The sequence below is a fragment of the Capricornis sumatraensis genome, chromosome 3 (assembly GCF_032405125.1).
Source record: "Capricornis sumatraensis isolate serow.1 chromosome 3, serow.2, whole genome shotgun sequence".
Taxonomy (NCBI): domain Eukaryota; kingdom Metazoa; phylum Chordata; class Mammalia; order Artiodactyla; family Bovidae; genus Capricornis; species Capricornis sumatraensis.
This window is the reverse complement of record NC_091071.1, coordinates 133,986,885-134,004,188: the sequence shown is the minus strand read 5'-3', so window position 1 is coordinate 134,004,188 and position 17,304 is coordinate 133,986,885. Positions and strand designations below refer to the sequence as shown.

Genomic DNA, 17,304 nt, shown 5'->3' with positions numbered 1-17,304 from the left:
TATTCTTAAAAATTAAGAATAATTTTTAAGTTAGGATCCCAAATCCTCCAGGAGATAGAAGATGGGTAGGAAAAGTGGAGTGAAGTCGCTCAGTCGTGTCCGACTCTTAGCAACCTCATGGACTGCAGCCTACCAGGCTCCTCCGTCCATGGGATTTTCCAGGCAAGAGTACTGGAGTGGGGTGCCATTGCCTTTTCTGTGGGTACGAAAAGGATCCTACAAATATTAAATTCTATGCTTTCTCATTTTTAGACAATAGTATTTTAAGATTGCTTTTGCCATTACCATAGTGACAGGCTCAGTTGTAGAAATTGGAAATAAATATAAAAGCATTAAAAAGAAAAGCCTCTCATCATACCACCCAGAGAAGATCACAGTTAAGATGGATTTATTTTCCCTTCAGGATTTCTTCCATACCTCTTATATCAGTCCTGCCGTCAACATATTTGATTAAGATCCACTGCAATTAATAAGCACATAGGCTCTGGAGCCAGACTGAGTTTATATCCTAACTCCATCACTTCCAAGCTACATGGCCTTGGGCAAGCTACATAACCTCTGTCTCAGTTGCCTCATCTGTTAAAATGGTTGTAACAATACCTATATACTTAAAAATAAGGGATTGAAAGTGTTTATAGAGCACATAGTACAGTGCCTGGCACAAAGCTAACACTGTACACGTATTCACCAGTGTTAGTTTTAAAGTTAAAAATCTTTAATGAAATGCTGAGTTACCTAAAAAGCAACAGTTACATGAATAATCCTGAATATTCATTGGAAGGACTGATGCTGAAACTGAAACTCCAATACTTTGGCCACCTGATGCAAAGAACTGACTCATTTGAAAAGACCCTGATGCTGGGAAAGATTGAGGGCAGGAAGAGAACGGGACGACAGAGGATGAGATGGTTGGATGGCATCACCGACTCAATGGACATGAGTTTGAGTAAACTGCAGGAGTTGGTGATGGACAGGGAGGCCTGGCGTGCTGCAGTCCATGGGGTCACAAAGAGTCGGACAGGACTAAGCGACTGAACTGAACTGAACATGAATAATGATCATGTATATTTACAACAAAAAGCAGAACTCATCCTGAGGGACATCCATGTAGGTCCAGTGGTTAAGACTTCATACTTGCACTGTAGGAGGCACTAGTGTGATCCCTGGTCGAGGAACTAAGATCCCACATGCCGCATGGGATGAGAAAACTGAGACAAAGGTTAAGTAGTTTGCTCAAGGCCAAAAAACAAAATCTCATCCTGATTCTGAAATTGAGGTGGGAGATCAGTGATCTAGGAACATGAACAGAAAGACAGACCTTACCACCCTCCAAAGGTTACTACCTAGATATAGGTGAGCTAACATCAAGTTTTTAAAGTATACATATATAGACATACTTTTCTGAAAAGGTATATTTTTAAAATAACTAAGGACAGAGAGATCTAGAATGACACATCCCATCTGTAACTGAGTTAAAGAAATGATTATTACTTGAGCTATTTCCCAAGAATGTTAAATAAACAGGTTTACTCCATATTTCCTAGAGTTTATAATGAATTTATATTCCACAGTATATTCTTTAATTTGTCCTTTATAATATTTATTCTTCAATGGTAATTGCATTATAGTTTTTACCTTCTGAGCTACAGAACATCTGGAGAAGCAGACTAAGAAACCAGAAATGCTAATGTACCTTCTAAGATTCTTTTGGAAGGATACCCACCCCACTGATTCATGTTATGGATTCACACTGGGAGCCACCTGCTTTCTGTATTGTGTTATCTGGCTGTTCCTGCAGGCCTTATATCACATGAAGAGGGTCCCTGTCTGTTTCTGACAGGATAATATTAATCTTATTCTCCAAGTGAGCATCCAGCATATCTCGAAGATCAGAAAGAAAGCCTCGTTCAGTGTTGCTGTGTTCACAGAGGATGACACTTATTCCTTGGGAAGCAGCATCCAGAACATCATGGTGTGACATCTCACCTGCCAACAAAGGAAAGAGAAAATATTTAAATATTAGACACAGTCTAATAACTGTGGACTATGGTTCTGTGCTGAACCACAACAGCAGAAATACCAAGTTTTCATCCTATTATGAAGCAAATGTAATACAGCAAAACTTTACACATGAATCTAGAAAGTTATATGCATGTTTCTTACATGTCCTCCAATTTAAAAAGAGAGGCCATCCCACTGAGAATTCCAAATTGTTTCTCCTTGGTATATGCACACATCCAACAATATCTAATAGCACCAGAACTGACCTGTAGGAACACCCATTCAAAAGGTTTCCACAATAAAATAAAATAAACGACCACTGCTTACCTCCCAAAGACTTATTTATACTTTGTGAAATAAAGTGAAGTGTTAGTAGCTCAGTCATGTCTGACTCTCTGTATCCCCAGGGACTGTAGCCCGCCAGGCTCCTCTGTCCATAGAATTCTCCAGGCAGGAATACTGGAGTGGGTTGCCATTTCCTTTTCCATGGGGTCTTCCCGACCCAGGAATCAAACCCAGATCTCCCACATTCTAGGCAGATTCTTTACCATCTGAGCCACCAGGGAAGCCCCTTATACTTTGTGAATAACAAAATTCTCAGCATCAACTGTCGTCTAATTCATAAGAATGAAATGAGCTTAAGGTTATTTCTAAATTAAAAACAAGGTATTTTCCTTTGACTCAGGCAAAACGCCTAGAAATTCTGAAGTTACTGGTAGAAGAGGATCTCAACTTTTGTGGAAAGATTTTGGGAAAACTCAAAATGTTTTGAATTTTTAAAAAACACTTTGTGAATCTGATGTAGGAGCAAGAATATTTGGCTTTTCCATAAAAAGCACAATTTTGAAATATACTTAAGACATAAAAGCATTAAAAAAAGTTCTTAGGAAAAGAAAAAAAAAAAGCCCTCAATTTCAATTCCTCACACTCTCCCCCAGTCAAATACGCATTATTTCATTACGAAGTGTTAGTCACTCAGTCGTGTCCAACCCTTTGCGACCCCGTGGACTGTAGCTTGCTAGGCTCCTCTGCCCATGGAATTGTCCAGGCAAGAACACTGAAGTGGGTAGCCATTCCCCTTCTCCAGGAGATGTTCCCAACTCAGGGATCAAACCCAGGTCTCCTGCATTGCAGGCAGATACTTTAACATTTGAGCCACCAGGGAAGCCCTCATTGTAAGGACTAGTTTCTACTCAAGTACCTTTTAAAATATCTTAATTTAAGTAATAGTAGAGAAAAAGTGAAAGGAGAAAAAGGCACTAAGCGGCCCAGTTAGAAGTCATGCTTTGGGAAAGACAAGTCTGGCTGTCTGGACTAGTATATAATTTGTATTTCCAAGGAGCAAGCTTGCCATCTACTGGTCTTCCTAGGATACTACCCTTTATGACCTAATATGTAAAGCTCAAAGGAAGGGTGATGAAAATGGTCTTTTGGCTGGGGTTTCCTATCTCTGAAGTGATATTCAAAGTGATGCCTCACAGATTACAGACATCTAAAGTAAGCTAGATAAGACATTTTCTGTTTCCCCAACTAACCATACAAGAAGGACATTTTAACATTTTGGAACTGTGTGAATTTATCTCATGTATATACTGCTTTGTGATACAAAAACTAATTTTTAAAAGTCATTATTTATGGAAAACAATCAGACATTCCAAACTGAGAGATATACAAAAAAAGCAAATGGCCTATGCTCTTCAAAAATGCCAATGCTCTAAAAACAAAGTTGAGAACTAGAACAGATGCAGTGTGTGATCAAGAATTGAGCATCACAACATCACTCATTATCAGAGAAATGCAAATCAAAACCACAGTGAGGTACCATTTCACGCCAGTCAGAATGGCTGCTATCCAAAAGTCTACAAGCAATAAATGCTGGAAAGGGTGTGCAGAAATGGGAACCCTCCTACACTGTTGGTGAGAATGCAAACTAGTACAGCCACTATGGAGCAGAGTGTGGAGATTCCTTAAAAAACTGGAAATAGAACTGCCTTATGACCCAGCAATCCCACTGCTGGGCATACACACTGAGGAAACCAGAATTGAAAGAGACACGTGTACCCCAATGTTCATCGCAGCACTGTTTATAACAGCCAGGACATGGAAGCAACCTAGATGTTCATCAGCAGATGAATGGATAAGAAAGCTGTGGTACATATACACAATGGAGTATTACTCAGCCATTAAAAAGAATACATTTGAGTCAGTTCTAATGAGGTGGATGAAATTGGAGCCTATAATACAGAGTGAAGTAAGTCAGAAAGAAAAATACCAATACAGTATACTAACACATATACATGGAATTTAGGAAGATGGAAACGATAACCCTGTATGCGAGACAGCAAAAGAAACACAGATGTACAGAACAGTCTTTTGGACTCTGTGGGAGAGGGAGAAGGTGGGATGATTTGGGAGAATGGCACTGAAACATGTATATTATCATATGTGAAATGAATCGCCAGTCCAGGTTTGATGCAGGATACAGGATGCTCGGGGCTGGTGCACTGGGATGACCCAGAGGGATGAGACGGGGAGAGAGGAGGGAGGGGGGTTCAGGATGGGGAACACATGTACACCTGTGGCTGATTCATGTCAATGTATGACAAAACCAATACAATATTGTAAAGTAATTAGCCTCCAATTAAAATAAATAAATTTATATTTTAAAAAAAGAATTGAGCATCAATCTGAACAAGAAATACTATAAATTTTGATCAATTAACAATGTTAAATTTCTGAATTTGGTCATTATAACATGGTCATATAAGGGAATGTCCTTGCTCCTAGGAGATATAATGCTGAGGTATTTGAAGGTAAAAGGTCATCTTATCTGTAATTTATTTATAAATGGTTTGGGAGAAAACATAAATACATATTAGGTTGGTGCAAAAGTAATTGTGGTTGGTACAAAAGTAATTGAGATTCAAAAGTAATTGTTGTTGGTGCAAAAGTAATAGTAACTCAGGTTGATGAAAAAGTAATTGAGGTTCAAAAGTAACTGCAGTTGGTGCAAAAATAATTGAGGCTGGTGTAAAAGTCAACCACAATTACTTCTGCACCAACCTAATACTTATGCATACACAAATATATACACACATATATGATGTTATAGACAGAATGTACAAATGTGGCAAAGAATAGCCATTAGTAATGTAGGTGGGGCTTCCCTGGTGGCTCAGAGGTTAAAGCATCTGCCTGCAATGCGGGAGACCTGGGTTTGATCCCTGGTTCGGGAAGATCCTCTGGAGAAGGAAATGGCAACCCACTTCAGTATTCTTGCCTGGAGAATCCCATGGATGGAGGAGCCTGGCTGGCTACAGTCCACGGGGTCGCAAAGAGTCGGACATGACTGAGCGACTTCACTTTCATTTTCAATGTAGGTGAAGAGTGTATAAGAGTTTATTACACTATTCTCACTGCAACTTTTCTATAGGTCTAAAATTCCTTCAAAGTAAAATGCTAAATTTTAAAATAGAAACATCATGTTATAACATGTTAAACTGTCTATACACTGAAAGTTTACTTCAATCTGGTATAAATTTGAGGGCTTATAAAAATCTTATATTTTAGGTGACCTAGACAGGAAGGAAATCTAAAAAAGAGTGAATATACATATAACTGATTCATTTTGCTGTACATCAGAAACTAATACAACATTATAAAGCAACTATACTCCAATAAAAATTAAATAAATAGCTGACCCCCCAAATAAAACCCTTGCTTCTTAAGAAGGAAGGAAAAGAAAACAGACAATGGTCATATACACTTTTAATTGGTTCAAAGCAATATATCAGGCTTACTAAGATGCTGCACCTATTCTCAGAGACATGACATCATTTCAAGTGCAGCAGCCTTTGTAAGGGAGGATGCTAGATAATAAGGCATGGGCGTATGGTGGCAGGAGAGGTCTAGTAATGCCAAAGGGATGGCCATTCAGTCTAGTTTTAGAAGTGGGTAAAGTAATCTTAAGCCCCTGTCTCCTAACCCTCAAGAGGCCCAGAGGTAGAAATGCAGCTGGTAACAGCAGTGTTCAAAGTGCCTCCAACTCCCTTGGAGGAACGATGGGCCCTGTTATCAATTAGGTATTAACCAAAAGGACAGAGCACAGAGCCTGGGAGTCAAACAATTTCTGTCCAAAAGAAGTGCATATTGCAGATTAAGAAAAAAGTGACAGGAATTGGGAGAGGAAGGTGTGATCATCAGGGGCAGGAGCCGGACACTGTCAAGAAAATGCTTCTCAGGGGAGGCATCTTTGAGCTTATCACTAGAAGTATATGAAAGGAGCAAAGCAAAGACATCCTAGCCAGGGAAAACAGCATGAGCCAAGACTGCATGGAAGAGGACGTGGGACGTTCGGGTTCACCAGGGCACATGGAGGACATCGCTGAAGGGTTTTCAGCCAGGATAATATTATACACCATCACATCTGTACTTCTGAAAGTTAGTTATGGGGGAGTGTGAGGAAGATTAAGATTAGAGGCTTAATGAAGTACTTTAGCTAGGGGATGTTTGGACGGAGATAAAGGTAAAATTAGAAAGATTTTGGAGCTAGAACTGAAAGAAAGTGATCACTGCCTTCAGGGCCGAGTAAGAGGAACAATTTTCTACCTAAGGCAACAGGTAAAAAGTGTCCCAGTAACTTACGTGAAATCTGAGAGAAATCATGTTTAGGAACAGAATAGGTTAAATAAATGCTGAACATCACTTTTTAGATAATCTAATTATTAGATGATTTTTTTCCTTCCACAAAGTATGTGGTATGTCCCCAATTTTGACATAGTTCTTATCTAGTTCAGCTTCAAAAAACATTTATTAGATCCATCTGTATGTTAGATGCTTTCCTAAAATCTGCTAATTTTTACCTTGTAAAAGACAAACCAAAGTAGGGAAGGGATACACAAGAAAAGGGTACAAGAAAGGTCCAAAGGCTGTCCTACCTGTGAGATAAAGGTCGGCATCTGTCCCCTGCAGGACGCTGCTCCCAGAACCAGCGCACAGAGCCACGACTTTGACTGGGGACTCTACGATAAAGAAAACAAGAGACCAACACTTTTCAATTCCCCTTCATATTAATATTACAATCTGTACCAAGAATCCGATACGTAATACAGATCTCTCTCTCAGTCTTATCAACGGTATGTGAATTTTGTGTAAAAAGTTTCAAAAAATAATAAAACATGTCTTCATATAGGCAAACAGACTATTCCTTGGTATTACAGAGCTAACCTAAAGCCAGATTATTACTCCTTTAGAATCTCGCTGTTGCGCAAGCCCACATAAGGCACCTCTGAATAGTATTTACCACTATTAGCACTAGGCTTTATGTTTTACCACAGTGCTGCTCAATTAATTACCTGGTCTCCAGGTAACAGTAAGAGGTAGGCATGTTTGTCTCTGTCCCCCGGTAAGGAAGCTAAGGAACTAAACAGGCTAGTCAGAGGATGCTATGTAATGGAGTTGACACATATCTTTTTAACTTTTGATTTTATATTGGAGTATAGTTGATATATAGAAAACGAACTTATAGTAAGGAGAAGGGATAGTTAGGGAATGACATGGACATATTGCTATATTTAAAATGGATAACCAACCAGGACCCACTATTTAGCATAGGCAACTCTGCTCAATATTATGTAACAACCTAAATGGGAAAAGAATTTGAAAAAGAATAGATGTATGTATAACTGAATCACTTTGCTGTATACCTGAAACTAACACAACATTGTTAATTGACATTTTTTTTTTTAATATGGTATTTTCCTAAAAGAGCATCCTCTGGAGAGTGAAATACAGAAACTTTCAAGGCAAAATCCAACAAGTGTTGAGTACTTAGATTCCTAGAATGGACACTTCATTAGTTGTATTTCAAAAAAGGGGCAATGGAGCTGGTCAGAAGTCTTATTCCATCTCTGCCACCCACCTTCTTTGGAAATGAGCACTCATGAGTTGTTTGATCCAACTGTGGATTTTGGTTAAGTCAGTTACCTCTGCAAACCTCAATTTTTTTCACCTATACAACAGGAAAAATAATACTTCCGAGACATCTAAGAATAGCTAGCACTTCCTGCACTTAGCGTGGGCAGCCACATGAATTACGTCACCACTGCCATGCCTGTCGAAGCCAGGCAGCAGACATGACTGCTGCATGGACCCACAGCATCAGACTCCACACTCGCAACAGCCGCACTCCGCTGTTGCCTTCGCAGTGGAAACACACACAGTTAGCACACTCTGAATAGTCCTGGGCTCACTGCAGGGGCCCAATAAATGTTCTGCTCGTTCCTTTTGTTCCCCAAAGTACAGGAGAAAGCCAAGAGAGAAGGCAGTGGCTACAAAATTCAGAAACCGCAGTCAATTACATCACTGAGCATAGCAGTACCTCACTATAAATTATCACCAGTATTGTAAACCTTAAGATCTGCATTGTAATTGGAGCAATCACGATTTCTAGCTTTCTTCCTGGAATGGGGTAGGACTGCACTTGATGCTCTTCCTGGGTTGACTGACTCTGAACAATCTGTTGAACAGAATATGTATCATTTCTAGACTACAATGTTTACCCGCAGTTTAAGACTCTCCCTCTTCAAGACCTGTCTACAATGAGCAGAGTCCCCTGCTGATCTGAGATGGACCTGGAGTGTGAATGAGAAATAAATCTTGTTTAGGCCGATGGGATGTATACCACAGCATAACCTTGTCCACTCTGACCGATAAAGTAAACCAGTCATCTTCTGTGAGCTGCTAACACATTTCTATCATATTGATACAGCCAAAAGTTTCAATTTTTGCCCAATATTATCAGTAGGTATGCTGGATAAATATAGAAGACATACTTACCTAAGGTCTTCCCTATTCCAAGAGCAAGGCGAACATGAGATAGTTTTAGGTGACTTTTGATTCGCTCAATCATGGTTTCCAAGGAGACAGACTCATCCAGTGTGCATAACCGTCCCATCCCGGTATAGAGAAGGAGAGGCTGTAGAGAAACAGAAATTAGGAAAACTGGGCATCATCAGTCCTAGAAAACAATTCCATAGAGCAAGGAGCAAATACTGAGACCAATAAAACAAGGGCACTATGAGCTTGCTATTAAACTAGCTCCAGGGCTTTCCTGGTGGTTCAGTGGTAAAGAATCTGCCTGCCAATGCAGAAGACACAGATTCGATCCCTGATCTGGAAAGATCCCACATGCTGCAGGGCAGCTAAGCTCATGCACCACAACTATTAAGCTTGTGCTCTGGAACCTGGGGGTCAAAAACTACTGAAGTCCTTGGGCCCTAGAGCCTGTGCTCTGCAAGGGGAGAAGCCGCCACCATGAGATCCCCATGCATAGCAACTAGAGAGCAGCCCCCACGCAGCAATGAAGACCCAGCACAGCCAAAAATAAATAAATAAATAGATAAAAAATTTTTAAAGTAGCTCCAAGCTAAAAGTTAGGAATGCAAACCTGACAAAAACATTCTCTGACTTCTAGGAGCTCAGTCTCCTGAGAAGGTAGTTTTCTCTTCTTTTTCTATCTTTTTTTTTTTGGCTGAGTGGCATGTGGGATCTTAGTTCCCTGTCCAGGAATCGAACCTCTGCCCCTTGCATTGGAAGCATGGAGTCTTAACCAGTGGACCACCAGGGAAGTCCAAGGTGGGTACTATTTTTTTATGGGATCACAAAAGAGTGACAAAATAGATGAGTTGTGATGGCGGGGGTGGGGGGGGTGGGGGTGGCGGGGAAGGTGGATACTTGAAGTAAGGGGAGTAAAATAAGCTTCTACAAGGACTTGGGTCTTGAAGACAAACCAGAAAGGAGTTAAGAAAGGAGAGATGTCAAGTGCAGGGTGGTGGGTTAGAGATACAGTGAGATGTGGTGAGGCATTCTATTTTTTTTTCTTTTTTCCTTTTTATTTATTTATTGAGGCATTCTAAACAGAGAGAACATGTACAAAGGTGCCAAGGTGTGAGAGAGCACACAGGGCAGATCTAAAAGCAGACAGTATAGGCGGTATGCAGAGCAAGGCATGGGGAGGGAGCAGAAGCTGGCGACAGGGGTCCTCGCTGGTCATGAAAGGCTACACACTCTAAGCCGAAAAGCCTGGACTATCTCCTGGAGGTGCCTGCTCAGGAGTTTACTGCATCTTATATCCCAAGGGAGGGAACATGAGCGTTTCAACTACTGTGGTGGCAAAGCAAACAGAGAGGAGAAACATCTTGCACGTTTAGGGACAGAATCAGCAGGGCTTGGATGTATGGGAGCAAGGGAGAGTTGTGCAAACCTGCAAATAAAACAGCTCTTAGGGTCACTGATGAAACAGAAAAAAACTTGTATTTAAAAGCATGGTATGTGGATAAGGTCAGTATTTGTATATATTGGATTTTAAATACTTGTGAGATCTGTAAGTGGCAAATGTTCAGAAAGTGGCTGGAAATACAGTCTGTTTGTTTTTTTTATTTTATCTTTTACCTTAAGAAAGCATCCTGAGACAGGAAGTAAAGACACAGGGATCACCACATGTCAAGTTAAAGGAATGAATAAAATGGTCCAGGCAGAGGGTATAAAATAAGAGACTGAATCTGTAACTGAGTCTCCCATCATGAAGAAGTACCATCATGGTCTGAATGTTTCCGGCCCCCTCAAATTCATAGGATGAAATCCTAACCTATAGATTAGGAGGTGTAGCCTTTGGGAGGTACTTTCAGATCATGAGGTTGGAACCAACACAACTGGGATTAGTGCTTTAGAAAAGAGGCTCCAGAGAGATCCCAAGTCCCCTTCACTGTGTGAAGACACAGAGAGAAGGCACCATCTTTGAAGCATGTAGTGAGCTCCCGTCAGGCAACACTCAGAGTCTGCCAGTGCCACGATTTTGGACTTCGCTTCCTCCTTAACTGTTAAAAATAAATTACTGTTGTTTGTAAGCTATGCAGTCTATAGTATTCTGTTATAGAAGTCCAAACATGTTATGGCAGCCTGAATGGACTAAGATATCTACATTTTTGTATTCCTGAACCGTCTCCCTTTTTCAATAAACTCTCCAGGGCCCAACATGCTTTCATCACCACTTTGTGCTTCTACTCTAGGCAATAGTTAATAATCTGTTGAACTAACACTTTACATATGAATTTGTCAAACAAAACTGCACTGTAACATAAGATATCTTTTATTACCTTCTCTAGTGACAGAATTTCAGTCTTCTGATAAAACTGCCTATTCTGGGAAAGAAAAGCCACCACCTGCATCAAAGCTTGCTGAGTACAATTCAGACTGAGCCGTGTTTGTTCTTCATCATCAGCCCTGGAAAAAAAAGTCACTTGGTTTAGGATAAACATAAACAAATCAATATAAATTAAAAAAAATATATATATATAAATTTATGTACTCAAAATAATCCATAGTTTACAACCTCCTGTAATAGGAGATTAGATTTATATGGACTTTAGGATTTAATTCCAAACCATTTTCTAGAATAGTGTTTCTCAAACTTTAGCATGCATCAAAATCATCTTACGGCCTTATTAAAACAGACTGTTGGGCCGTACCCTCAGAGTTTCTGATTTAGTAGGTCTGAGTGGGGGCTGAGAATTTATCTAACAAGTTCCAGGTGACACTGATATGCTGGTCCAGGGACCTCACTTTGAAACCTCTGTTGTAGAACTGTTCTTAGTCCTGGTCGTGCATTAGAAATCTCTTGCTGGCTTCTTAAAATAACAGCTGCTGGACTCTTCTATAGACTCAGTGAAACAGAACCTCTATGAATGGGGCTGGGGCAAACAAGTTTTTTAAAGCCCTAGAAAAGTTAATTTTCAAACATCATTGAATACAAGAATTTCCCAGACAGACTCTCAGGCAAACCCCATTCTAATTACACAGATCTAGGATAAAGCAAAAAAATCTGCATTTTTCTTTATTTTTAATTGAAGGATAATTCTGCTATAATCTTGCATTGGTTTCTGCCACACAACAACGTGATGCATTTTTCAAAAGCACCCATTATGCTTATGATTCAGAGGGTCCCTGAATCACCCTTTAAAAAGCAATACCCTTAGGAATTCCTTGGCGATCCAGTGGTTAGGACTAGGTGCTTTTATTGCCAGGGCCTGGGTTCACTCCTTGGTCAGTGAACTAAGATCCTAAAAGCCACGGGGCACGGCCAAAAAAAATTTTAAAAAGGAACATTTGAGAGCCTCTCCAAAAACTAGCATCAAGAAAGTTTTGTATTTAGTCATAAACTCTAAATATAATCACAGAATTCGAGAACTAAAAGATACCTTACAAGATAATGTGGAAGCGTAGTTTTAACACTGGAACCATCTGCAGAGATTTGAAAAGAAAAAGCAAAAACAATGCCTGGTCCCCAGTCTAATTGTTAAGTCCCAGATACTCCTGTGATATGGAGAAACTGGAACCAAACTAAATGTGTATCAGTTCTTTAAAAGGTCCACCAGTTAGGAAGCGAAATGCTTCAAGAAATTACAGTACATTCATAGTAAGAAATCTACATGGAAAGATTACTATGACAAGTAAAAAGGCAAATACAGCATACCATTTAATTAAAAAAAACAATGACTAAAACAAAACTATACATTCCTTCATGTCCCTATACATGTTTGGAAAGATACTCACTTCTCTGAAAACAAAAGAAAGACAACTCGAGTTGAAGATCTTGGGACTGAGTAGAAGGGACAAGGAGGACTGTGGTATTGTTTGAAGTTTCCATGCTCTATTTGTATAATTTTAATTTCAGTATTTACACAGTGTTTCAGAATGGTAAAAGATATCTATGACCGAAATCTATGCAAAATCTTATAAATAATTTTCCTTAAGGATCTTGAAATCCCTCAATACTATTATAGGACATTTACTATGGCTTTAGTATAATGTATCTACACATAAAAACCACTCATCAAAGAGTCATTTTTAGTGTAGCTTATATGGATTTCCATTTTAACTTTGCACAGTGGCAGTTGAGATTTACCCAAGGCATGATTACTGCTAACAGATTTCCATTTTATTAAAAGGTCACTATATTTATCTTTGATTTTTTTTATAATTATTAAGTCCTAGCTCTGCATAATGTGTCTTTTACAATGCTTTAGTAGGCAAGCCACTCCAGTGTTCTTGCCTGGAGAATCCCAGGGACAGGGGAGCCTGGTGGGCTGCCGTCTATGGGGTCACACAGAGTCAGACACAACTGCAGTGACTTAGCAGCAGCAGGGTAAATTAGTCCCAACATTTTTTGGTATCTCAGACCTAATTAAATAAATGATTGGCATATCTGAGAGGCATTTTAACGTATTTTTTCCCTTTCAAGTGTTTGGGAATCATCATTTGCTGGGAACTGATAAAAGTAAACCTATATTATCAGTATATCACTAGGGTTTATCCACATACCCTAAAGTAAAAATACCTTTCAACACTGTCAGGAGGATTAGAAACACTGTAAGATGTGTGGTTTAGTCCTTCCTGCATAGAAAATAGTCAACAAGTGTTATCATTTTTATTGTATTGAGAAGATCCCATAGTTTTCCTCCTCAGGGACCCATATGCAAATGAGAAGAATGCTGTTTTGTAAACCTACCAGAGGAAAATGATGCCACCTGAGGAAAATGATTCGTTATAAACTTAAATAGCAGGGTTATAGAATTTGTAAGAAAGATTCTTAATATATACACAAAAAGAGGAAAATATATTGTACCTAGCAGAAAAAGAAGTAACAGATACACCTGCAATTTCTTTCAGTGTGGAAACGACTTTGTCCAGGTCTTGGGTATGGGTAACACTGAATTCTACTCTGTGAGTTCCCTCTGTGGGGTAGTCAGGAGCTTTGGAAGGATGGATGGGCCTGGAAGTGCAAACACCTAGAAAAAAAATTGTCAGGAGTTAAAAGAGATTTTGTGGGGTTTCTTTTAAATTAAAAACTACTACTGTAAGAAATGAGTATTCTTTAAAGGATTCATTCTTAGATGCTTCTATAATAAACACACACAACATGGTCGTTACATATACACCCAATAGTCCCCACAACCTAAGGATTTTGTATTGTCATACAGAATCATATTTCTTTTCAGAACTATTTTCCAGAAGACTCTTAAATATCACAGAAAGTTGGAGAAGATTGACTCATGAATTTCTAATGACATACAGAATTGAGACTGCTTACTAAATTTACTTGTGTAAACTATGATTCAGGTCACAAAGCTCATAATCCACTTGACCACACTAATCCAGATTATATCATCACAGAAGCTTCAGCCCAGCACAAGGAAACTAAAAAGGCTGACCAAAAATAAAGCTAAAAGCACATACAGTGAATTCTCTCATGGTGCTGGGCATAAGCACTAGTCCAGTGAAACTATCTGCCTGATATATCAAGTATATTCTGGAGAGGCCTGAGCTTTCAATTCAATTCAACAGGCTTTTCTGGAGTGCCTGAGTGCTAGGCACTGTGCCACTTGAGTAAGGAATCACAAAGCTCAGCCAAAAATGAAGATTTCCAACGTGGTGTTTATTCAATAAGAATAAAATTTAATTTTCAAATATAATTTAATTGTCAGGTTTCAGCAAGGTTATTTTAAAATATATAAAAACAGAATAATGGCCCCCATCCCTAAAGAGGTCAAAACACTATTGAAAAGACACTCTTTAAAATTTCAAAGCACTGACTGGGAAAAAAACTAGATAGGAAAGAACAAGAGGCTTCTCACCAAGCCCTTTAGCCAACCAGTTGTTGACTCCCTGAGGAGCAGCGTCATAGGCGGTGTGAGGAGAGTAGATCCCAACTCTGTTCTCCAGTGCCCGGATTACCAGGCGCTCCTTCCATGTCTTCCAGGTGATGCGCTTCATGGGTCGGAAAATAGGTGGATGGTAGGAGAGGATGAGATCCGCCTTCTTCTGCAGTGCCTCCTCCATCACTTCCTCTGTCAAGTCATTGGTCAGGAAGAGCGTGTTTACAGTGTGTGGTGGGCTCGGTTCCACCAGTAATCCAACATTGTCCCAGCTCTCAGCAAATGAGAGGGATGCAAAGTCGTTCAGGGAGCAAAGGAGAGCCTTCAGATCCATGAAGGAATGGGAAGAGCTGTAGATCCGGGAATGGACCAGGCGGGCTGTCGTGGCGACCAGGAGTACACGAGATGACAACATGCAGAAGTCAGGCAGAACTGAGTATCTGAAGTCAAACACAGACTATGGAGGACATGTACACTTCACAGACTCAAACCTTTTCAGACAGCAAAGTATATGAGCAAAAGAGCTGTATGTTACACTAAAAAAGACCCAAATGTGATGGCATGCGTACTCAGTTGCTTCAAACCTAGGTCTCCCGCATTGCGGGCAGATTCTTTACCAGCTGAGCCACAGCAGAAGCCCAAGAATACTGGAGTGGGCAGCCTATCCCTTCTCCAGCAGATCTTCCTGACCTAGGAATCGAACCAGAGTCTCCTGCATTGCAGGCAGATTCTTTACCAACTGAGCTATCAGGGAAGCCCACTCAGTTGCTTCAGTCGTGTCCAACTCTTTGAAACCCACTGGACTACAGCCAGCTAGGCTCCTCAGTCCATGGGGTTCTCCGGGCAAGAATATTGGAATGGGTTGCCATGCCCTCCTCCAGGGCTTCTTTCTGACCCAGGGATCAAACCCACGTCTCCTGCGTCTCCTGCAATGCAGGCAAATTCTTTACTGCTGAGCCAGCAGGGAAGCCATACATAAGTTCAACTATTGGCTCTATCATTTACTGGCACATGGTATCACAGGTTAAGTCACTTAAGCGCTCTGAGCTTGTTCTCTCATCTACAAAACAGAGATACTATAACTTACTTCATAGGTCATCTGGAGGAATAAATGGATTAATATGTTTAAGTCACCTTGCACAAGCCTGGAGAGTGTGTGTGTGTGTTGGTCAGTCGTGTCTGACCCTTTGCAACCCTATGGGCTGTAGCCCACCACACTCTTCTTTCCATGGAATTCTCCAGGCAAGAATACTGGAGTGGGTAGCCATTCCCTTCTCCAGAGCACAAGCCTGGTACATAACACACAGTTACATTCATCCCCTCCTCCCTGTCCCCCACACACCCTCTGTTCTTAGTCTTCTCACCCTTACTTCAACCATCCTTCTCCATTTCTCTAGATATTACACTTCCTTCCAAGACCACTTCGACTTTCTAAATGAAGCTTTTCTTGACAAACTTTCTCTTTCAGTGTCTCCCCTTTTGCTCCAGACATTCTCTTAATTAATGTTATATTCCTGTTTGTCTCCCCTAAAGCTACCAGAGAACAGGAACTATCTTTTCTCTATCTCAGTATCTCTAATATGGGCCAGCACTAAATGCTTACTATACACAGTTTCCCTTCCCCTATGATAGCAGAATTTGGAGTTAGGGTGGTATATACTAACATTAAAAAGTGCTTTATCAGAGAGTTCCCTGGTGGCCTGGTTGTTAGGATTCCGGCTTTCACTGCTGTGGCTCAGGTTCGATCCTGGTTGGAGAACTGAAATCTCTCAAGCTGTGGGGCATGGCCAAAAAAAAGGTGCTTTATCAAGAAAAAGTAATGATACCATACATAAAAAATTAAGTGGTTTATCAGTAGCCAGAACCATGAGATGCAGAGGTGGGTCACTGTGAATGGGCAAGGTCAAGGCAGGAAAGGGGCAAGAGATGCTGCCCCTGAACAAACACCTTGGTGCCATACAAAGGCCAGAATCAAGAGGTGGCCGAGGTGAAGATGTAGGATACTCTGTGAGCAGAGTCAAAACCTTCTAGACATCTGTATCCAATACAAAAGATAACACTGTTAGCTCAATTCTTCTTCCCCCCAGCTCAATTCTTGAGTATCTATGAAAATTTTTTTGAAGAAAAGCATTTCATGGTATGCAAATTACCAAGAAAGCAGTCAACTGTAAATTTTAATTGGAATACTTGTAACTCGTTAACCACAGAAACAATTTTTTAAACTTTTCAGTTCAGTTCAGCTCAGTCCTGTCCGACTCTTTGCGACCCCGTGAATCACAGCACGCCAGGCCTCCCTGTCCATCACCAACTCCCGGAGGTCACTCAGACTCACGTCCATCAAGTCAGTGATGCCATCCAACCATCTCATCCTCTGTCGTCCCCTTCTCCTCCTGCCCCCAATCCCTCCCAGCATCAGAGTCTTTTCCAATGAGTCAACTCTTCGCATGAGGTGGCCAAAGTACTGGAGTTTCAGCTTTGGCATCATTCCTTCCAAATACACAAAAAATATTTAATATTTAATGCACTTATTCAAAATATGGTTTGGAGTGATGCGGAACCTCCACAAACCCTTGAACTGGGGTCTTGGAAG

At 40.4% G+C, this 17,304-nt stretch overlaps 1 protein-coding gene across 2 annotated transcripts; it reads right to left on the bottom strand.

Annotated features, from left to right (window-relative positions):
- Positions 1 to 1,801: 1,801 nt before the first annotated feature.
- NIF3L1 (NGG1 interacting factor 3 like 1) lies at positions 1,802 to 15,129 on the bottom strand. 2 transcript variants are annotated; one of them, XM_068969219.1, is made up of 6 exons: positions 14,694 to 15,129; positions 13,685 to 13,847; positions 11,157 to 11,283; positions 8,839 to 8,977; positions 6,939 to 7,022; positions 1,802 to 1,986 (listed from the first exon to the last, which is right to left on the bottom strand). In XM_068969219.1, the coding sequence occupies exons 1-6, from the start codon at positions 15,127 to 15,129 to the stop codon at positions 1,802 to 1,804; spliced, it is 1,134 nt and encodes a 377-aa protein (XP_068825320.1). The 2 variants fall into 2 exon arrangements, with proteins under 2 accessions (XP_068825320.1, XP_068825321.1); XM_068969220.1 differs by lacking the exon at positions 8,839 to 8,977 and having other exon boundaries at positions 1,910 to 1,986.
- Between the last annotated feature and the right edge of the window lie 2,175 nt (positions 15,130 to 17,304).

Coding starts and splice junctions, on each gene's coding strand:
- NIF3L1 (XM_068969219.1), bottom strand. CDS start 15,129: ATGTTGTCATCTCGTGTACTCCTGGTCGCCACGACAGCCCGCCTGGTC. Junction 13,848..14,693: donor CTGGTTGGCTAAAGGGCTTG/GTGAGAAGCCTC, acceptor TTTTTTTTCTAG/GTGTTTGCACTTCCAGGCCC. Junction 8,978..11,156: donor AAATTCTGTCACTAGAGAAG/GTAATAAAAGAT, acceptor GTTTCTCTACAG/CCTCTCCTTCTCTATACCGG.